Source organism: Protobothrops mucrosquamatus, unplaced genomic scaffold (genome assembly GCF_001527695.2).
Source record: "Protobothrops mucrosquamatus isolate PMUCROS unplaced genomic scaffold, P.Mucros_1.0 scaffold1784, whole genome shotgun sequence".
NCBI classification, from domain to species: domain Eukaryota; kingdom Metazoa; phylum Chordata; class Lepidosauria; order Squamata; family Viperidae; genus Protobothrops; species Protobothrops mucrosquamatus.
This window is the reverse complement of record NW_015387922.1, coordinates 188,917-212,224: the sequence shown is the minus strand read 5'-3', so window position 1 is coordinate 212,224 and position 23,308 is coordinate 188,917. Positions and strand designations below refer to the sequence as shown.

The following is a 23,308-nucleotide window of genomic DNA, read 5'->3' as shown; positions in this document are numbered from 1 at the left end:
CAATGAATAAGCCCAATAGTGTCACTGTTAGGATCAGCTCTTCCATTCAATAGCTGCTTTGCAAGGCTTTTTGTGGTTGCCATTAAAGGACAGAACATTGCCAATTATCGTGTCAATTCTATTGGGATTCTGTATCTCATTTGTTAAATTTTATTTCAGTCACTATTATTGGATTAAAGCATTGAAAAATGTCACTTTTGTATAAAAAGTATGATAGTTAACTTAAAGAATCATTTAAAATATTAAAGGCAACATGATAGAGAATCCATCCATAATCTATATTTGGACAAGAAGCAAAGTTTCACCTTTGTCTGTTATTGCCTAGCTGCAGTTCTAATCCTTTAAGTAATTTTCTCCTTGGCCTGATCAAACTTTCAGTATGACGGATGAGCTACTTAAAAAAAAAAAAAACCTCAAGTATCAAGTCCACGTGAAGAGGGAGATAGCTTTGTTCTCTTTAGCTGTCCACTCTTGTGTAGACAAATAAGATCCTTAAGCTCACTTGACATGTGATGACAACAGATACATGAATAAAGGTGGCTGCCTTATCTCATCTGTTTTTGGCTCCTAATGTAACAGAGCAGCAATAAATTAAGAAGGTGTTACAAAGCTCCCAGAAATTAGAATCACCAGCCAGTTTAGCAGACTGTAGTGAATATCAATGAGAATGGTGAGAATTTCTCATCTATAAATGGAGGTATGCCTCACCCTAACTTAATAAAGAGGTGCAGGGCCTAAAGCTCCAGGCATATGAAAAACAGATCTCCTCCTAAAAGAGCTGCAGAAGTCTTAGGTTTTAATGTGACAAAAAGAAAACAAAATACCAAATACCTGGGGAAATAGCCTATTTAGATTTAGTTTTAATTACATTCAAATTAAAATGCATTTTATTCTGGTCCCCATCCCATTTATTTTCTTCCCATAGCTAATTAAAAAAAAATTCAGTACAGCCTTTGCAATGCCAAATAAAGACTATGTGTAGTTTTCCAGATGAAAAAGGATGTGCCTAAAACAACTCGCATCTAATTTCTAGCAACCTGTTCTTTTACACCAAGTTCAACTAGGGCTAAGTTTTACATATCCAGATTGATATGATAATTACATATCAATCTGCTCAGCCAATATATGTTAGGGGTTTTGGGGTTTTTTGTTCATTCTTTTCAGGCATAGTGCAACACACACACTGGAATGTCACCAAGTTGGAGATGGCTATTTCAACCATTTACCTGCAGCCAACATTGAAAGACCAGGATTCTAATATTTTTCTCCATCTCATAGATCAGTTATTTGTGCCTAATTCCATTTTGGCTATGAGGGGACTGTTCCATTAAGAAGTGTTTGGAGCAAGAAGCAACAGATGGAAACTAATCAAGGAGAGAAGCAACCTAGAACTAAGGAGAAACTTCCTGACAGTTAGAGCAATTAACCAGTGGAACAACCTGCCTCCAGAAGCGGTGAATGCTCCAACACTGGAAGTTTTTAAGAAGAGACTGGACAAACATTTGTCTGAAATGGTATAGGGTTTCTTGCCTGAGCAGGGGGTTGGACTAGATGATCTCCAAGATCCCTTCCAACTTTATTATTATTATTATTATTGTTGTTGTTGTTGTTGTTATTTCATTTCTTGGAGTTAGAGATTATACAGTCCCTGACAAGTTATACTCCTTAGGTATATCTTACTCTAAGGTGGACAGCTCAAAAAATATTCTACCTGTTCTGTCCATCTACACAACTCTGCAAAGTTTGTCATGTTTTCTGTAAGAACGAAAAATTATAAGTCCTCAAATAAGGATTCTGATCAAGAAATCGCATCTCTTGATCCTGTGCACTTACCTGGTCTTGAATATATTCATACATTTCGGGGATACAGTGTTCAGTATTTTCACCTATAAACCTTCTAAGTTGTAAACCATAATGTCTTGGCTCCATCTGCTTAATCTAAAGGATGAAAAAAAAATCTAACATTTAGGAACTATTTGGACAAATATTTATCACAGCAGATACAGAGATACATCTTCCTTCAGTCTCAAACATGTCACTTTCTAAAATACGGTAATAATATGCACCTTCATAAATAAATCATACAGTTTATGTATCAATGTAATTCTGTTGCTTTTAGTTTCTAATATTATTTCTTATGTAGAAAAATCAGCAAGTAGTAAGATAAATTTTAAATCTTGTCCAGTTTATATTGGCAGTTCTTAGCGTCTACAGATTTCACAGACGGCTAATTCTACTCCAAATACAGACCCATGATTGAATGATTAGTATTAATTGGTTGATTGATTGTCAAAAGAAACATGTTTTTGCTCTGGTTGGCTCTTCCTACATTTTTATTTTCAAACTCCTCTGGAATTGTGAAACACTGAAGTTTGAATTCTATGATAAACACTGATGCATAGAATATATTTTCATTCTGTACATGAAAGGAGGTTTCCTCTATGGAACCCTTCTGCAAACAGAAAGGATAAAGACCATTTTTAAAATTCCCACTGCCACTTCTCATGCTATTTCAAAGAACAACCCCAAAAAGTCATTATAGATAACATGCTGGTTAAAGATCAATAGTGCCTTAAGTAAGGGACATTATACAAATAATTACGGATGTGCTCCCTTTTTTAAGGCAATTTCCTTTCACAAAACTTTTCCACTTGTCTCTGGGACTCTCATGCCACCTAGTGGTTATCTGTGATATCTTACACTTGCCTGTTTTTCTCAAAATAGAAAGCGCAAGTGATAAAAACTGAGTTTAAAAATCCACTCTGGGTCTTAAAAGCTAGATTATTATCAGGAAAACTATTTCTGGGATACTGGGACAAAGTGAATGCTTTTCTCCCAGGTTTTAGGACAAGGTGGTTGCAATATGTTGCTACCGGCCAGTTTTACCATCTTATTCATTGTTTATTTTATCTGGATTGCATATAGCAATTGTTGTTGTTTTTGAGCCACCTAGATTCAATTGGAGCATGATGGTGGCCAGTTGAATGAATGAATGAATGAATGAGAAGTTTATTTTCTCTACATCAAAACCAGTTAGTTACTAAATACTTTTTGAAGATACTTAAATTTTTAATTACTTGTATTTTGATTACTTTCTTCACTGCCTACTTAAGGGAAATAAGTGTAATTATATGATAATATTAAGATATGGAACAATGTACCTTGCATGCCAAGGTCAACACATCATTTATTTTGTGATTTGGCTTTAGGGTTAACATTATTCCTTCGCCATCAGGGTACCGAACCAATGACTGGATATCCCAGATATTTTCTTTTGAAGCATTTTCTGGAGCCGAGTAGTAAACATTTAGAAATTCATCTACTTTCTGCTGAGAGAAAAAAACATACAGCATTTAGTAAATATTGTTGTTCTTTTAAAGAGCAAAGGGTTTAGCTGTCTAATAAAGTATTAAAAATCACGTCTCAGATCATGTCTTTATTTGTAGTTTATAGATTCGATAAAAAGGTAATTGAAAATGAGGTATTTGTAGCAGACTTTCATTCAACATTTTTGCAGCAATATTTCAAAATGTTTTCAAATCAGTAAAAATGAAGACCTTTAGTAAGATGGAATGGAATGAAAAAACAACAGTGTAGCTTTCATTGCTATTCCTACCAAACTTCACGTCCCACCTCTGTCCCTTTTTTCTTAAATAATCATTAGCAGATATGACATTTTCAGTGGAAATGAAAAAAATTAGAGAATGTTAATTCTACTGACTGTTGTTACGATTTGAAACATAAACTTGATTAGGTTAAAGTTTCATTTAAAACCTTCACCAACAGAGGGCAGTATAGCTAGTTTCACTCATACAGATATGTAGAATACTATGTGTACCCACATGAATTTACATTTCTTTTTATTTCCTTCATATTAAAAAGTCAGCAAAACCTCATTAATGAATGTCTATGGAGATTTTCAGTCATCCAGGTCAGGGTTGTCCCAAAGGTGCTTTTTCAAGAGGCAACTGGACTTCCTTTATTTTTCCTTGAAGATATTTCGCTTCTCATCCAAGGATCTTCTTCAATTCAGTTCTGAAGGAGCTTCTTGGATGACAAGTGAAATGTCTTCAAGGAAAAGCAAAGAAAGGCCAGTTGCTTCTTGAAACAGCACCTTTGGGTCTTATTAATGAATACAGATTTTCTTATTTTCTTCATATTAAAAAAATAGCAACCGATGTCAAACCTTCCACATTTAAACCACAATCACGGTAAGAACACTAGAAAATGTCTCCTCTATATTAAAAGACATAAGACAAAAGCTACATATAAAGGTAGATCCCAGCAATTTTTCCATCTGAGATCAGCTTCAGACTATGTAACTGTAATTTTTACTTAAACCTCAACCCATTCATTTTCAGAACATCAAAGATACTTATGTTCAAAGCATTTCAATTAAGCTTTATTATTTTAATATCCAAAAGGTTTATTTATTTCTTATATTTGAATCTCATTTTTTTCTTTTAGGAGCAGAAGGCAACAAACTTTCTTAAAGATCCTCTTCCACAGAGGCAATCTAGAAAGAAATCATTAACAAAGATCACATTTTTAAAAAATGAAAATGGTAGCTTATTTCCACTCAGCTAGAAATCTGAAAAATGAAATATAGGAAAAACTGTGCTTATAAAAATAATTTTGTCCATTTTTGCAATGTAGGTATAAAAAGCAAAGACAGAACATATTTTAATGAAAAACAAAAAAAAACAAAATAGTGTTTACTCAGTGTGTTTACACAGTTAACCTATGTCTAATACCGTAGCTTTATACTTTACAAACATGTTTCAATAAAGGAGGATATTTGTAACTCAGGGTTTAAATGAAGGATCCTTGGTGGTCTCAGAGCTTGTTGTTTTCTTGCAGACATTTCATTACCCAAACTAAATAACATCATCATTTCTAGTGACTTGACTAGCACTATGGTGTTACCTAGTTTGGATAATGAAAGGTCTGCAAGAAAACAATCAAGCTCAGAGACCACCAAGGACCTCTCAGAGGCATGTTTGTTCCCATCTTTAAACTGATTTAATCTTTGCAATAATTAGATATGAAATGCAACGGATGGTTTGCCTAAGCCTATTTTCCTTGCCTAACATTCATAACTTTTTTCCCCTTTTGTTCAATTGTGTCTGATTCTCACAGACTAGCTGCAGTTTTCTTGGCAAGGTTTTTCAGGAGAGGTTCTAGGGCTTACAGAAAGTAAACTGGCCTAAAATCACCCAGTTTGCTTTGTCTCCAAGGTGCAACTAGAACTCCCAGTTTCTAAGCTGATGCCTTAACCCATTAATGGCGAACCTATGGCACGGGTGCCAGAGGCAGCACTCGGAGCCCTCTCTGTGGGCACACACGCTGTTGCCCCAGCCCCGCCTCCCCCCACGGCCCCCTCACCAGCAGCACCCCTGGAGGAGAGTCACCCCAGGCGCAGTCCACACAGAGCAGCACAGCCAAGGACATAGCCGGGCAACAGGGACAAGACTCTGCCCTTGCATCCCATAACATGCAGATGATGCTGCGGGGTGTGGGCAAAGGGCATGGCTGCCATGGTGCTGCAGGGCTGCCTGGCGATCTGCTGCGGCAGGCCATGGAGGCGGTGCGTGGCCCTGCAGGCGGGCGGGGCAGGGGGTGGGCGGGGCGGAGCAGGCAGGGCAGGAGGCAGAGCGGGGGTGGGGGGCAGTTTTTGGGCACCCGATCTTTAAAAGGTTCGCCATCACTGCCTTAACCACTATACCAAAGTGACTCTCTTAACAGTCATAAAATATCTGCACAAATAGTTTTTAGGTTTGCCAAATTAGAAATACTTTTTTAAAAAAAATGTGATGGAAATAAAATTCCATACAATTTTTAAAAGAAAAAAAGGCTAATTCATTTCAAGATCAATTTATATTTTCCAACTTTAAAACTAAGTGGCTAGATTTTTCCTCTCAGTTAGGTCTGCTCTGTAACTAATATCACAATACTTCATTCATTTATTGCCACAGAGTTCTGACAACACATTGAGTTTTCCAGCAATTTATGCCAAGTCTGTAATGTGCACGACATTTTTGCTTGAAAAGCAGCTGGTTTCTTCATAATTTTCCTGTCTTTGTCTCCGTTTTTATATGAAACACCTCAGAAAACCTGTGTGCTTCAGTAAACCCATCAGGAAATGGTGAGTGGGTTAGCATGCTACAATTAATCATTTCTTTGAGTAAGTGAATGAGGCATTATGAAGCAGTGCAGCAGCTCCTCTAGATACAGCTATTTAAACCATTTAAGTACTTTTACAGCTGGAATGCTACAGCTTATTCTATGTAGTAGTCTGGGGCTAATTCAGTGAAGCAAGTGTCACAGATCTGGCTTCGCATCAAGGCGTTCTCACAATTGATGTATTTTCCTACTGTCCTTAGAAGCAAGACCAAGCAAGCAAGCATGTAACAGCAAAGGTACTTTCAGTGGGGCCACTTTAAATGTACATTTCTGCATCTTGCATAAAGCAGTGCCATCATATCCTATAGTACTAGAACTTCAAATATAAAGGACTTCTATACTGCTCACAAAAATAAAGGGAACATTTTAACATGGAACTGAAGGAGTTTGCATTCCCTTTATTTTTGTGAGCAGTACGTTTACTATCAAGGAGAGATTTTTAAAAAAATACTATATAGTATCAACTGATAATTTTATTTTTTTAATGTAGTTTAATATAACAGAGATATTAGTGAAGACTATTTCTAGTCTTAAGGGAGGTCTCTAAGGCAGAGCTCCCCGACCTTTTCAGCTTGTCAGCCCGGAAGGAAAGGGAGCAGCAGTGAAATGTGTGGTGGGTGTGAGGCCCCATGTACGCATGCGCAAACGGTTTCACACAGAGGCGGCGCTAGTACGTTTGCACATGTGCAAGGAAGTTGTGCACACCCATGGTTTGCGTGCTGGTGTCCGCGTGGATGCAACAAACGGCCCACTAGCACCCGCATGATGCTGGTGGTGGTGCCAGCGTCCCCGTGCATGCGCAAATGGGATTGCTAGTGCCCGTGCAGTGGAGCTACTGTGAGTTGGGGGTGCTCACCAGCTATTCCCGGGGCCCGATGGCCAAGAGACCACAGCCCAGTACCAGGAGTGGACCATAGGTTGGGAACCCCTGCACTCAAGCCAAGCTTAGAATAAAATGTTGGACCAGACACCAACTTACTACATCAATAACATGGCACCATCAAGTAACTAGGCACGCTCTTAAAAAGGACCTCATTTAAATTTTTATGTTTAAATTGATACTTTAAAGCCCCCAATTTCTTACAAGATTTTTGAGATTTTGCAAGAGAATCCAGGAAACCATAGAAGAAAAAGTTGTCAAGTACTGGTTTATTATATCATTGAAGCATTTACTTATTAAGTTTTCCAGCAACAATATTTGCTTTGATCTAAAAGGTCAATAGGGCTCCTTCTCTTCTCCCAAAGCTACCCATCTGCCCTCTTACTGGGAAGTCAGCATTTCCCAAGGCTTCACTACCCTAAAGACTGGGAGTCCAAGTGCTCCAAACCAGCCCTTCTTTGGAACTGTAATGGAAAATGAGATCAGTGGGAGGAGTCAGTATTTATTGATTTAAATGCTTCTAGTACAACAAAGTGGCTTGTGACAAGAAGTTATAGTTGTCTGGGGGAGCTCTGGTGTCATCCACTATCATCCAAACCTTTGGAGTTGGCCAAGAAAATAAATCCACAGAATATATTATCTTCTCTATTTTCTGGTTTACAAGCCCAAGGGCTTGACATAAGGAACTTTAGACAGTTATGACTTTAAATAAAAATGAACAAGACATGTTTCATGTTTGTGGTCTATGAAAGTTGCATACTGTAATTATATTAGAAAATGAAAGGATTATACTATATATGAACAAAAGTATACAACCTAAAACTACTGCCCAGTAGTTTGGGATATATGATTCATTAATTGTATTAAATGAATCACATATTTTACTGATTGAATATAGCTAGCCGGTATCCAATCTACAGAGATTTTTTTTCTAAAAAAAAAATTGAATACTCCTATCCCAGCATAGGAATCTCATTTCTGTAAATGAAAAACATATAACATAGAATAGCAGAGTTGGGAGGGATCTTGGAGTTCTCCTAGTCCAATCCCCCTACTCGAGCAGAAGACCCCATGCCATTTCAGACAAGTGACTGTCCATAATTGTTGAGCAATTTTAATGGGACAAATTAGTGTGACAATACTGTGAGTGGCAGGATATGCAATAATTTATTTAAGAGACTGCTGCAGAAGCTTGTATAGAAAAGATAAAAGTATTTCCCGCCCCCGCCCCCACTTATGACTCAAAGCAAGTAAGGAAGCCCATTCAACCTGCTTGTTTGTCATATATTTATAACATCTGCACACACATTAAACAAGTGAAAGTTAAATTAAATTTGTTGCATTTTATTATATTACCTCAGCAGAATTACTGCAATACTGAGGTAGCTGTGTTCCAGGAATTCCATGCCCTCCAGTTGAGTCAAAAATCTAATTAAAGAAAAAATAAATTAACATAATGCATAATGAATCGCTGTTTCACTTGCAAAAAAGGCAATAAACCCCCAAATAAAGTAAAAGTACACGTTGGTTCACCCTAAAGTATCTACCTGCTACTAGCAATGGGTACTGGCTGTTTCATGAAGAAGCAGTCCTAGATCTGAATTTGGCCCAGAGACAACTGGAATAGCATCCTGTATGCTTAAGTGGAGGCGGGGAGGGGGGCCAGGTAAATGTGTGGTAGGAGTCGCTTGCATAAGACTCCTCCTGAACTGGATTTCAAACCATTATGCTTCCTTTATCAAAAAAATATTGTCAGAAGGGACTATTTGGGCATGGACAATAGAAGCAATGCTGGGGTTGGTCATTTATCCCTAGAATGAAAACTCTGTTTGATGATCCATTTGTTTGTTTCCTTGGCTCACGAGTCTTTCCCAGCACCAAAGTTCAAAAGTGTCATTATTCTTCCTATCCTGTTCTTGAAAATCCACTTCAAAAAGATGTAGTTCCATTTTCAAGATAATTCAATGCTGGCAGCTTTTTTTTACATGACTAACATTTAGTGGCACCCATGTAAGACTTCCAGGCTGTAACCACATTTGGAAAGAGTTAAGCTCAAACTTTTTCATTCTACCTTCTCTGATTTTGGGAATTTGAATGGGAGGAAGCCTATTATTGGTACTAATCAAGATGTGTCACAATTCTGGTAAACACTGAGAGCTAAGTTCATATGAAGTATATTTCCACTAAATTATTATTCCACAAAAAAATCTACTGATCTATTGATAGACCACTGCATTTCCTTTTCTCATGTTCTTCAAGAACTACATTTTTGATAAGGAACATGTGAGAGGCAACCAAAGAAGATAAGAGTTGTTATTTCCTGATAAATTTCTGACAGCACTTTAGTATCTTTCTAAACATCTTAAGATATGGAACTGGGCTTATGGCGTCTAACTGATTCATGTACTTGTGACTTTTTAAATAAATATCATGCAAACCACCCAGGTCTCACAATATTTTTGGCCACTCTTATCCTTTTCAGTTATGCAATTGGTTACTACAATATGTCCTCTATCTTGGATTACTACAATATGTTTCTATCTTGACTGCAAACACACTAATCAATTTTGATGTGTTCTATTCGCCAAGAAGTTTACAGTTATGGTATTTTTTCCTCAGTTGGATTTTTTCATGACACAATACATGTAGCTACACTTATTTATATTTGCTACATTTTTCCTATATTCTTCCTTTTTAAATTGCCTATGAAATCACTTAATATAATAAATATTCTTAGCCACCCAATATATATATATATATCTGATATCACAAATACACTTAATGGGGAAACTGGCGCTGACGTTTATAAATGTAGTATCCTATTGCTGGGCTTACACACTGTACTATGCTTTAGTTTAATGTAGTTTACACTGTCACACAAACAGATCAATACATTAACCAAACATGGTTTGTTTTAGACTCCAGATTTAAAATTGGTCCTGCCTCTTCAGCAATTTCCCTCAGTAATATCATCAACAACTTTCTAGCTGGTCAATAGAACGAGTTGCTATCCCCAGGGACTGGCAAGTTTTTCTATTTGCTCCAAGCAATCCAATGCAAATGGTACTAAATAAAAGGGAAGAAACTCCAAGAACAGACTTGGCAAATCATCGCTACCTTCCTGATGTGCAATATTGGTTCTGGATTGGTCAAAAGATCATAGTTTATCAAACACTGGCTTTGCATAATGTGCAAATGTAAATCTATTGACTTTCTGCATGGTTCTATTTGAGAAGGTTTAGTACACCATAAGATTTAAGTTATGTAGTCTTTATGTCACCGGCAAAGCATCAACAGACTTTGGCATGATTGCTAATACTTCTCAATGTTCAATGATATGAATCAAGTGAGAACTACCTGGGTTATAGAAGGTCTCTTCTCCTTTGCCTTTCTCGCGAGGGTATCCAGTCCCTTCAGGGAGGAGAACAAACCCTTCTTGCTCCACACTCTCTGTGAGAGAGACCATTTTCTCTTTCTGAGAGCTGCCTCGTCCCTGGAGCAGATCTAATTTTGGGGAAAGGGGAGAACAGGGAATGGCAAGGAACAGAAGGGAAAGTCAGATGCAAGCATTGAACTGTAGATCTCTTCATATCTCTTCTCGGACAACAAGACAGTAATCAAGATGAGTCACATGAAGTAAGAGATAAAAGATACGTTCCAAAATGACTTATCTTCACTGTTGTGATGGCCTCTATAACACTTGCTTTATAACACTTGCAGCAGATAATGAGAAGGAAAATAAAAGAGGGAATGCAAGTTTTTGAGAGATGGCAATTCTGCTATCTTTTAGAATAAATATGGCGATTGAGTTTCCCAGAAGCTCTTCTCTTAGCATGGGAGAGAATTTCATCAGCATGATAGTTATAGATCTCTGTCCCAGGCCAGCCAATTGAAGTTCTCTGTGTTATCCCAGTCTGGACGCTATGGTGGGAGAGGGACGATTGCATAGCCAACAGGCTCTGATTCAACCTTGAGAAGACAGCTCTGACCTGCCCACCCCCCAAAACCAGATTCCAGTTCTATAGATTTTCCACCCATAGCCATACGTGGGGGTTGTCCTTCCTCTGTCAGAGGTTGTCCTTCCTCTGGGTGCAATTTGGATGTCTTCCTGGGCTCAGGGCTCCTGCCTGAATAGGTCATAGCCAAGAGGGTCCTTGTACAGCAATATATTGTGCCCTTTACTGGTTCAGGTGACCCTGCTCACCATCACTCATGCTCTAGACACCTCTCAGCCATATTTCTGCAAGGCACCCTAAATGGGACCGATTTCAAACCCCACCCAGAAGCAGAAGCTAGTTCAGAAGGCAGGAATGTGGGCAGTAACAGCTGTGCCTCAGTCTGCCTTTGTAATATTATTTTACGAGCTGCATTTGCTCCCAGTAGATTTTCAGATAAAATTCACTTATATAGCACTTATATAGCCCTATATGACACAGGACCATATTTTACTTGCAAGATTGCCTTTCCCTGGCTAGCTTTGACCACCCTCTAGGTCAGGGGTAGGCAAACTTGGCTCTTTTATGACTCGTGGACTTCAACTCCCAGAATTCCTGAGCCAGCCATGCTGGCTCAGGAATTCTGGGAGTTGAAGTCCACGAGTCATAAAAGAGCCAAGGTTGTCTACCCCTGCTCTAGGTCATACAGGGTTGCCATGGGCCCCAGCCCCCTTTCTGAAGTAATGCAACCAAATGGGACCGAAAAAGATATGACTTCTCTATTACTCTCCTTCCAGCTTACCAGGGCGTGAAATGATGAGACTGAGAAGAGGCCAAGTCTCCCAAGGGCCATTTTCGAAGGACGGCTGGCAGCAGCCAGAAGACTCTTCGGATTGGGAAGTTCTCCACCTTGCAGACTGGCTAAGTAACAGCGCATTTTGAAGAGGTCCATGTTAAATTTTTCCAGATTCTGCTCCCATTGCTGAATCTGTTTAGGAACACATATAAAGTATTAGAGCAGGACAAATTGTGGAGAGGAAATAACTCTGCGCCTTGGTCCCAAGCTATTTACATCTGGAACAACATAAAAGTTTATTAGTTTATCCTTTTCAAAACGCATTCAGTCAAATTGTGTTCCAAGTACTTATGAAAATTGATGTTGTGTCAAAAGAAACCTGGAACTGCAAGAGGAAAATATATAGAAATGCATCAGCCCTACTGCTCTTCCAGTTTGTCTTCCCCAGTCTCTGCCTTTAAAGGGTGGATTCAAGACAATAATAAAAATTACTATTGGGATGGGGGGAAGGGGAGGAGGCAAAGCCTCTATTACCTTTTTGGTACAGAGGTGGCAACTAGCTATTTTTAATACTCACTCTGAAAAATATTTACTATTCTCAGCTAAAAGGCCAGCTAAACCAGCTGGTCCTTTTAAAACTCAGAAAATATAAAGCTACGACTGATAGATTTCTTGTATCAGAGTTATAAACTGAGATTAGTTCCTTAGATTTCCACTAAATAAGAGAGTTTCAAGACTTTTCTCTCCATTTCTGGGCCTTCTGTTTTCTTGAGCTCTTTCCTGCCAGTGCCTTTTTATATACTTTTATGACATTCATGACCTCTGTTCTGATGTGCAACTAAATACTGTATGTGGACAACCTTCAATCTGATAGAAAACTGGACCATAATTGCAGCCTTGGCCTGTTCTTTCACACGTTCAGTTGGCAGAGTGCAACTGAGTTATGATCACACAGACCAGGATGTGAGAAGACTTCCCTATACTACTTAGGGCCCTACTACAGTGGTATCTCAGATTTGTTTGCATTCAACCAATTGCAACTTTGGCTCCCCTTCAGATCTCCAGCTTAACATGAAATAGTCGGTGAATAAAGTAGTAGTCCAGTAGGCCCACCACATGCTCTGTCTAGTCGAGCCTCTGCATTTTCATCTGAACATATTAAAAGGCTGTACAGGTAATCCTCGACTTACAACAGTTTGTTTAGTGAACGTTCAAAGTTACAACAGCACTAAAAATGTGACTTATGGCCGTTTTTCAGTGTTACAACCTTTGTAGCATCCTCAGAATCATGTGATCAAAATTCAGATGCTTGGCAACTGGCTCATATCCCCTTTTACAACCTCCTGACCAGCAAAGTCAATGGGGAAGCCAGATTCACTTAACAACCAGGTTACTAACTTATCAACTGCAGTCATTCACTTAACAACCGTGGCAAGAAGAGTCATTAAATGAGGCAAAACTCACTTAACAAATGTCTCACTTAACAACAGAAATTTTGGGCTCAATTGTGCTCGTAAGTCGAGGACTACCAATAGTTCATCAGGTTTTTTATCTTCATCTTTCTAATTTATTTTTCCTGTCTTTATCTCTCCTGGAACTGAGATCAGAGTTACAATGTGAGACACATAAAATCAAGGGAAGGGAGTGGAAAAAGATCCTAGAATATAGGAAAAGTCAAGGATAAGTAAAATCCTAGAGATTTTTTTTAATTTCCAATAAGTAATTGTACCCCAGAATCATGTTTGTACTAATTTTAATAACGTTTACCATTATAAGGGTAAAAAAAATACATATAAACTAAGAAAAATGTAACAAAGTAAAAAAGAGACAATAATTAAAAGAAAAGAAAAATGTAATATATATAAAAATAAATGATTTCCCCCTTCATCATGACAGATACAAACAATTTCAGCAACTTCTCTAATACAGGTAGTTCTTGACTTACAACCACAAATGGGACTGGGATTGCAGTTATTGCGGTCGTAAAGCAAGACATCATATAATGTTATATTGCGGAGTGCCAAGGAACTCAGGAACCGTATTTGGAGCTGTCTGCCATACCCCAGGGAAGCCTCATCCACCCCAACCTATCCAATCAAACATTTGTTTGCCCAGTTGCTTTCTCTCCCAGTTCCCTGAACCAATTTTTTTGTGCCCAGCTGCCCTGGCCAAAGCAGAAGTGACTTGCTGCCTCTGCCATCTCCTTTTCAGACCAGTGGCCAACAGGCTACCCTTATCCCAACGGCATAACGTCAAGCCACAGCATCCACAAAACCCCAGCAACCTCCAGCAAGCATTTGTTCACCCAGCTGTCTTCTTTCATCTTTGGGGCCCAGCCACCATGGCAGAGGTGGAAGCACCTCACTGCCTTTGCCATCGCCTTTTTGAATCCAGTTTCTCCTGTTAACTTTTCCTACATGTGGCTCCCTGAGCTTTTGGAATGCTGTGCTGCCTTTGTAAAATCTGCCCTGCCTTTACTTCCAGAAGGCTTTCTGAAGATAGTGCAGCCTTTAGAAAGCCGTGCTTTCTTCGGAAAGCCTTCAGAAAGACAGCAGAGCTTTATAAAGACAGCACAGTTTTTTCTGAAGACTGCACTTTCTTCAGAAAGCCTTTGTAAAGCTGCACTGTCTTCAGAAAACTGTGCTGTTTAAGTATCTCTGGACTTCAGCATGAAACTATTGGTACAAGAAGCATTTATTAGATTCCTTTAAAATTGCCCTCTGTTTAGATTTTTCTCTTATTTAAAAACTGAATTCCTTTTTGAGTTAACATTGCAATCTACCCATTCACTAACATTCAAATCATAGAAGTATGTAGCACAAGCATTCCATATAACCTCACAATTATATATACAACTAAGTCCAAGAGAGAAAATAATAGGTTCTAGAATGTTGCAAATACTGCATAACCAAGCCAATGAATATTTATAGGAGATATATCTGATAACAAGCAGAAATGGAATTTTAAAGAAACTATAAAGTGTCTTCAATTGGAAAATCTCTTGTGTAACTGCTTTGAAAAAAACACTTTTTTTTCTTTTGCGAATTTCACATTAAAAAGAGAGAGGTGCATGAGGGAAAGAAATCACAGGCAGTATTCAGATCATACCATTAACATTTAGCATTTATTATGGGGGTATTGGGGAATATTTATTACATTAACCCACATTTATACGAAAAAAGCAATAAAAATTCTGACTGTTATTACGCTGGAATCATCTCCATTATATCCCACACATCCTTCAGCTTCTCAGCCAAAAATGAAGTTATTTACTCTGCTATGGATACTGATTCAGAAATAAGACTCACTTTGTTCAATGAGATTTACTCCCTAGTAAGCAAGTTTTCAGATTGGAGTCCAAGAGCTTATTGTAATATTTTCTTATATCTAAACCTAATGTGAAATAATGAGAGTGTATATTCTAGATCAGAGGTCTCCAACCTTTGGGCACCAAGGACCGGTTCCGTGGAGAGAGGTTTTTACACAGACCGGAGGGGGCGTGGTTTTGTGTGCTGCCTGCATCTCGCGGATGGGGCTTTGTTTGTTTGTGCGAACTGGTTGCTGGCATGCCGCAGCCCGGTACTAGTCCATGGACCGAGGGTTGGGGACCCCTGTTCTAGATCATCAAAAATTAGAAAAACTCCAGGAATGTTCTTGCCAACATGCTACTGGCTCCTTTAAAGCCTCCTTGTTTTTAGGTGGACATGAAAGCAGCAGCAAGGCAAGCAAGGGAAGGTTGAATACCCCATAAGATTTCAGAAACGAAGTAGGTAAATTGGAGGACACCAAATTTGGTGCAATGTTTAAAGATACTAGGCTGGAAACCAGAAGAATGAATTCTAACCCTATGTCAGCACCAATCCAGCTAGGCAACCTTTGGCCAATCATTATTTCTCTGCCCTAGGCAAGGGCTGAAAATGCTGCCAAGAAAACTGCAGGGATGTGAGGGCCAAGGCTTATTTTAAGGTGCAAGGGCACACCCAGAACTACATACACAAGAAGACTCTGATGTAGAAGCATCTGAATTCAGGCAATTTAAGCAGAACTTCCTTCTGGAAGTCAAGAAAAAATTTGCCCCAGTGACTTGGAGACTCAGAGAGCAGTTCAGTTTCTCATCACAATTGGCAAATTGCACAATGAAATTAAAAACCTTTTGCTTAACCTAGGGCCATTATATCAAAGTTTATACATATTATTTCTTTATGCAGGAGAGATCTGGTCCCAATTTATAATGGCATTTGGTTAAGCCAGTAAAAGATTTTTAATTTCACTGCCCATTTGCCAATTGTGATGAGAAACTGAACTGCTTTCTGAGTCTCCAGTCACTGGGGCAGATTTTTCTTGACTTCCAGAAGGAAATTCTGCTTAAATTGCCTGAATCCAGATGCTTCTACATCAGGATCTTCTTGTGCAGAGTTCCCCAACCTTTTGGTTGGTGGCCTGGAGGAGGGAAAGAGAGGATGGTTTTGTGGAACAAGCAGGCTTGCACGTGTGCGCGCGCATGAACACCGCTCGTGCGAGTGAGGCTGAGAGCACTCATGACACTCGCACAAGTGGAGCTGTGAGCTCCCAAGATGCTTGTGCGAGGTCTCGAGTGCTCACACGAGTGGGACCGCAAGCTGTTGTGACGCTCACATGAGTGAGGCACCAAGCGCCTGCGATACTCACGAGTGGGGCTTCGAGCACCTGCAACACTCACATGAGTAGAGCTGTGCGTGGGCACACACCAGCCAGCTACTCACGCGGCCCGGTTGTGAATAGGCCACAGACCGGTAATGGGCCGCGGCCCACAGGTTGGGGACCCCTGTTCTTGTGCCCATGCCTGTGGGTGTGCCCGTGTACCTTAAAATCAGTCTTGGCCCTGAGACTGCTTGAATATATATATATTTAAAATGAGAGTATAAAATAATGACCCTATCATAAGCTTTTCTAACTGAGCCATAATTAAAAAGAGTGAATGTGAAAATATGCTTCATGTATTTAAGTCTAAGGACTGAAATGGTGTGTTTTACTTCTTCCTGAATAGCATACTAAAGTATTTCAAAATGGAAAAAAATATTTTAGCCTAAAGGATTTCAAAATAAATCAGCAGCACTCCTGAGTGTCAGCTCTCACCCGCTGTCGAATTTAATGCATAATTAAATTGTAGAATGACTGCCAACTTGAATGGTTTAAAAGAAACTTAGGCAAACGTAATAACACTATTAAGAGCTGTAATCTGACATCAAAGATATTAAGCTTCTTAATACCTGTTGCTGGGAAACCCAAGTATAACAACTTGGTTGTGAGGCATCCATTAAGCTTATTGATATTGGCAAAACAAGACAGTTGGATTAGATAACAGTTATTTTTATGTTTACTGTATGATACAGTATGTGTGGCATTTGTATTTAAATTTAGCCTAAGGTGATTTCCTGTCTCTTCTATTAAACTCTCAATAGTTTTAGGGGTTCTCTAGAAATTCTCTTCAGTACAATTGGGATCAGAGACCCTGTTTTACAGTAGTGCCATTTCTTTCTGAGTCAGCCATTCCAATTATTGTTAGTGGGAGAAAACAGATTGAACCCTTAGACATCCCAATGTGAGGTATCTCAGAACCTGGCCCTTCCCACCACTTTCTTTAATATCTATCCACTCTGGAAAGTTGGTTCACTCCACACCAGGTTGGTTCACTCCACACCAAACAGGAGCTTCATGAAATAGTGCCTGAAATAGGCTTACAGTGATTCACAGTAAGATGGCGTGACTCTTTTGCAGAAGCCTTCTTGGTTCATCTTTAGCTCTGGATGAAACAGCGCTATTTCAGAAGATGAGCAACCTGGGATTTCCTGCCAGATACAATTAATGTTACTCAGCCTTGGCTGATATGCTAGTTGAAGCCTTTCCTGATCATCTCACATTTGGATTACCACAATTTCCTTCACATGAGACTGCCCTTAAAGAGAGCTGGGAAGCTACAATGACGTAAAATGCAACTGGACGCCTGCTGACTGGTGCCAACCGATACCGTAGAATAACATAAATATTGTAGGAACTGTATTGGATTACCACTAAGAGTCCAACCTTAATTCAATTGCTAGCTATTTCCTATAAAGGGCTTTAGTGACTTCAGGAATATCTGTTCCAGGTAAAATATGTACCTAATATGTACAGATCAAGATAACATGTTGGGGACCCTCCAGAAAGTTAGAGTAGCCCAGAAACAGCCCTTGTCAATCCTATCTCCCTTGCTTGGAAACAGCTTGCTCCTGAGGTTAAAATGCCCCCTTCCCAATTATGATTTAGGAAAGCTATGAAGACAGAACTTTTTCAGAAACCCTTTGGAGCAGAGGGTGTAATATGTCTGGTGGGCAATAGTTCAAATATCGGCAGGGTTATTTTGTGTTGATTCTTCCAATTTACACAGGAGAATGTGAATATCTTCATGTATCTCTTTCAGAAATCTGCAGAAATAACTACTTCCATATGTGCAAGTAGTGGATGCCAAGAACAGTTACCCATGAGAGCTTCCTTAAACATATATGCTCAAGTCAATTCTACTGCAACAGTGATTTCCTCATCTGCAACATATTGTCTTCAAAATGCTTGCTTTCTAGCCTAAAAATATTAACAAATGGCTTACTTAAAGAAGCCACATTTTGCAATGGTAATGTGTGGAGGTTAATCCACTTCAGAGTACCTGGTTTTCAATTGCTTTCCTGTTTTTAGGATCACTAACAATCAGGAGTTGGAGCTCAGCCATCTTTTTCATCTTGCTATCCATGTCAATCTTCTGGTTGAGGGCTTTAGTTTGATTTTTCAGCAATCTGACTGTATCTTCCTTCCCAAGTTTTTTTGCAAAGAGAGAAGCGGAAGCAGAATGTATTGCGGTAACCCAGTTTTCAAGGTCAGTCTGGCTTGTAGCCTAAAAAAAAAAAAGGGTAAAAAAAAAAAATCAAACAGAATGCTAAAATGCAACTTACCAAGTTTCACAACCAATGGACAACAGTGTGAGATCAATTCAGTGATGACAGCATGCAATTTCCCCCTTCAAACTAATGAAAGGCTTCTTTTATACTAATACTGCCTTGAAAAACTGGCAATTGTCATAGCTAATAATTCTTAGGCTTTATCTAAAAAGGAAGAACTTTGTATAAAAGATTGAATTCATCACAGGATGCTTGACTGCAAGGATGGCAATTACATAACCTACCATTAGCTTAATTTAAAAAAAAAAATACAAATGAATGGAAATTGTACTGAAAATAATTGCAAATGAAGAAGCAGGAAGACAACTTCCGTGACTGTCCAATAACAGTTTATGCCATCTCCTAAATTCTCTGTAATGTGCTAAAATGCTTTTTGTGTAAGAAAATGCAGGGGCTGCATAGGGTTGATTATAAAGAAGAATGCAGTCATTACAACATTAGAAACATTGCAATTCAGTCAACCTGTTTTCTTCCCGTCATTATGCTTGCCTTATTGGTTTAAACTTATTTCTTTTAAACTCTGAGGTAGCCCTCTGTCCCAGTAGCTTATCTGTGGAACAAAAAAACCTAAAGTATCTATATCAGAAGATATGTTGTCTTGCCAATTACAAGAAGCACAGATTGAATTCAACACAACAATGCTACTTTAAGTACTCTTATTTTCAGACAATGCATTTTTGACTGATAATACATAGTATTAAATGAAAATATTAGGCCAATATAGTAAAAAATGCTATAATACTATAACAATTTTCCTATAGAGGATGTAAAAAAACCTTTTTTTACTGCATTCTTAAAAGCAAGATTTCCACCAACTTTTATGCCTATTACAAATCCTGCCATTGCAGAATCTCAATTTTCTGGAAAAAAAAACCCATTATGTTCTATCTCAAAATATGCTCATCAAACCAGGATATAAAGAAGTACAGCTTAAAAACCTCTGAATGAATTTCTATAACATCTGATTTGTGTCTGATATCTATGTTCTAACTTACCTCCATATTTAATCTCAAAAATAAATTTATGTTTAAGGCTGAATCCTGACTAGAATTTAATTGAGTTGGATAGAAGTAATTATCAATGAACACAATGTAAGTTGGGCTTCTTTGTTGCTGAGATTCAAAAACAAATTATCTATGCACAGGACTACTATGAACCTAATTAGTACATGTAACAAACATGCGTAGAACCATAATTTCAAAAATATATTATTTCTTCTTGTTTACACCCCTTGAAGGGATATCTTCCCTATATAATATATTCTCCAAAAGATATCAGCCATAAGCAAGTTGCTCATAAGTATGCACAATTAATTTGGTTCAAATTCATAGCATTAGATCATTTAAGAATTCTTTAATTAAATGACTTCTTTCTTTACTAGGTAACTAACTTCTTTCTCTTAATTCTTATGTGACCAACTCCCAGAATTTCCCAGCCTGCCCAGCGATTTGTGAAAATGTTTAGAGCAGAAATTTAATATTGCTCAGGTTGGAAAAATATGGACAGAAATTTGAATGGAAAGCTATCAGTTCATAGCCAGGCCTATTTGGTATTAAATATCTATTTCCTCTGGGTTTTTTCTGGTTAGAGCTTTATCTTTTGATCCTACCCTGTGATTATTTTTGGGGGGGATTTCTTACTTTTGAATGAGTATACAATAAATATCTTATTGCAAATTACTAACTATAGCCCATCAGGAATCAACCAGTTGTAGCAGGATAAAATTAGATAAATAGACAGGTAAATATAGGTAGTCCTTGACTTATGACCATAATTGAGCCCAAAATTTCAGAAAGTCATAAAAGGTAATCACATGAAACTGTAACCGTCATAAATATGAACCAGTTGCCAAGCATCTGAATTTTGATCACAAGTCTATGGGAATGCTGCAAAAGTTGTAACTGTGAAAAATGGTCATAAGTGCCTTTTTTCAGTGCTGTTGTAACTTTGAATGGTCACTGAATGAACTGTTGTAACTCGAGGGCTATCTGTAGTACATAAATTCAATATTGTGGACATTTAACAGTTTGATAATGAACAAATTGGGTACGTCTAGTTTAATGAAGAGAAGGACGAGGGGGGACATGATAGCAGTGTTCCAATATCTCAGGGGCTGCCATAAAGAAGAGGGAGTCAAGCTATTCTCCAAAGCGCCTGAGGGCAGGAGAAGAAGCAACGGGTGGAAACTAATCAAGGAGAGAAGCAACCTAGAACTAAGGAGAAACTTCCTGACAGTGAGAACAATTAACCAGTGGAACAATCTGCCTCCAGAAGCGGTGAATGCTCCAACACTGGAAGTTTTTAAGAAGAGACTGGACAGCCATTTGTCTTAAATGGTATAGGGTTTCCTGCCTGAGCAGGGGGTTGGACTAGATGACCTTCAAGGTCCCTTCCAACTTTACTATTATTATTATTATTATTATTATTATTATTATTATTATTATTATTAAAGATATTATATAACAGGGAAATACCTGGAATAAGTAGACATCTCCAAAAGAGTTGCTGAGGCAGAAGACATTCTCTTTCTTTGGGTGTTCTGGGCAAGATTGCACTATGCAGTCTTCTCCAAACAGAGCATATCTGGGTGAATTATTTTGCTCCATGGAATTCTTCCCATAAGTCTCATAAAACAGCAGAGTGCACCCTTCACATAATAAAAAAGAAGTCCTGAATTATACCAACATCCTCTGAAATACAGATTTAATTTTGTATCAACTAATACAAAAATTAATGCAGAATAACTCTCCAATAAAAAGAGAAAATGGAAGCAATCCATCAGCTTGATTTATTTTTTGCCATTTGATGTGAGAGTTGAGGCTGCTGAACAGTTGTTTTTTGTTTAAGAATAAATACCAAAAATGATTCATTCACAGATGAAACATAATGATCTTCATGAGGCTGTTCCCCAAGATCAGATTATAACATACTGATTACAATCAGAAAATGCCTGGAACATAGTCCCTTGCTCAGATAAAATAGTTAACCAGCTCCAATGTTTTGTTTTGTTTTAAAAAAAACAACTTTCCATGTTAAAGGAATAATGTTGGTAGTGCTTTAAGCCTACAGATGCTTCAGAACACCAATAAATTTACTTTAACAGCTGACTAGATGGTTGCAATCTTTCCAGGCACTGATAAATTAAATACTGGTCAAGAAAAGTACAGAAGAACAGTACAGCATACACTTTTTAAGAATAGCATGAAGCTTGTGTACTATATACCATACATACACACTTATACAGTAAATGAGTCTCTTTTACATTATTAATACATTAATTCACTGGTGCTTGGTTGCAAGAGCTTGACACTGCACACAGATACACATAGACACACACACATATAAAGAGTAAAAAAAAGCTCATTATAGTTTGCAGAAGCATGGAAATGATATGATTTTAAAAAACAGAAGAAATGGATACTGAAGGTAGTGTCACCGTACTTCAGATTCAGAAAATCAGACATTAAATATTCCTGCATCAAAAAGTGAAGTTCTTGTAAGAGTTCCCTTTTAAGTACACAATAATTATCCCTAAAATTATAAATTTTAGTTCACAATTGATAAAATAAGCATCAGTAATATTTGCAACTAAATGAAATAAACTTGAATGTTATACAACAAGCTTATTTTTATCAAATGCCAAATCAAATGATACATAAAACACTTTATAAAGTAGTGAAATAATTTATACATGTAATAGGTATTTTTTTCAATTTCTGCAAAATTTCTAACTTTATGTTAATTTCAAAAAAAAACCCTGCTTTTAACATTTCCAGAAATTTGATGGCTCCATCTATGAGGCTGACATGATTTAGTAGTAAGAACTATCATAAGCCCCCATACAAGTATCAGGGAAACTGTGATTCTTAATAAAGATTTTGGCTGCACATAATTCATATTGAGGTTCATCAAGCTATAAAATAAGATCTAAGAAGACTCTTGTGTGGGAAGCTTTTGTAGAAATATGCTGAAATTTCCTGAAAACAAATCTGATCTATTCTTGCACTATAAAATTCAATAAAAAATTGGAAAAATACAGTTATTATTTCTTTCATTTCTACAATTGTCAGTAGGCCTGGCTGACCATTAAGCCTCTACATCCATATACTTAAATAGATGCAGAATAGAGCAGAATATATCTTAAATGTTTCAAGCATATCTTAAATGTTTCAAGCAAATCTTCCCCAAACGTATTCCTTTTCCAATTCATCCCAGCCTTGAAGCAGATGCTGCAACAGGATATACCAAATATACACAAAGATATACATCTTTTTTTAATGCTACATAATCATTGCCAGCTTACTCATTACACATATGAACTAAAAAATGAGGCTTTTAAGTCAGAATGGATAACTTTGAAGCCAACCAGCCAACTTAACTTTAAATAAGGAAGGAAGCTTTTATTATTTGAAGGTCCGTACTATATGGAAGCAGATATTCCCAAACTGCATATGACTGTCTTGGGAAACACTGGAGGCATGTCAGCAACACAGTCCATCATTGTGTTATACCCCCTTCATGCTATTCCTGGACACAAAAGGCAATT

General features: G+C 37.9%; 1 protein-coding gene across 1 annotated transcript in view; it reads right to left on the bottom strand.

Moving 5' to 3' along the window:
- Positions 1–23,308, bottom strand: part of TIAM2 (T cell lymphoma invasion and metastasis 2) — a 76,149-nt gene that overhangs the window by 44,505 nt on the left and 8,336 nt on the right. Inside the window, exons 3-9 of the mRNA XM_029285509.1 lie at positions 21,237–21,409; positions 18,474–18,698; positions 11,801–11,986; positions 10,421–10,567; positions 8,420–8,491; positions 3,162–3,329; positions 1,834–1,938 (exon numbers count right to left, since the gene is read on the bottom strand). Of these exons, the coding sequence (XP_029141342.1) occupies positions 1,834–1,938; positions 3,162–3,329; positions 8,420–8,491; positions 10,421–10,567; positions 11,801–11,986; positions 18,474–18,698; positions 21,237–21,409 (1,076 nt within the window). The remainder of the gene's footprint in view (positions 1–1,833; positions 1,939–3,161; positions 3,330–8,419; positions 8,492–10,420; positions 10,568–11,800; positions 11,987–18,473; positions 18,699–21,236; positions 21,410–23,308) is intronic.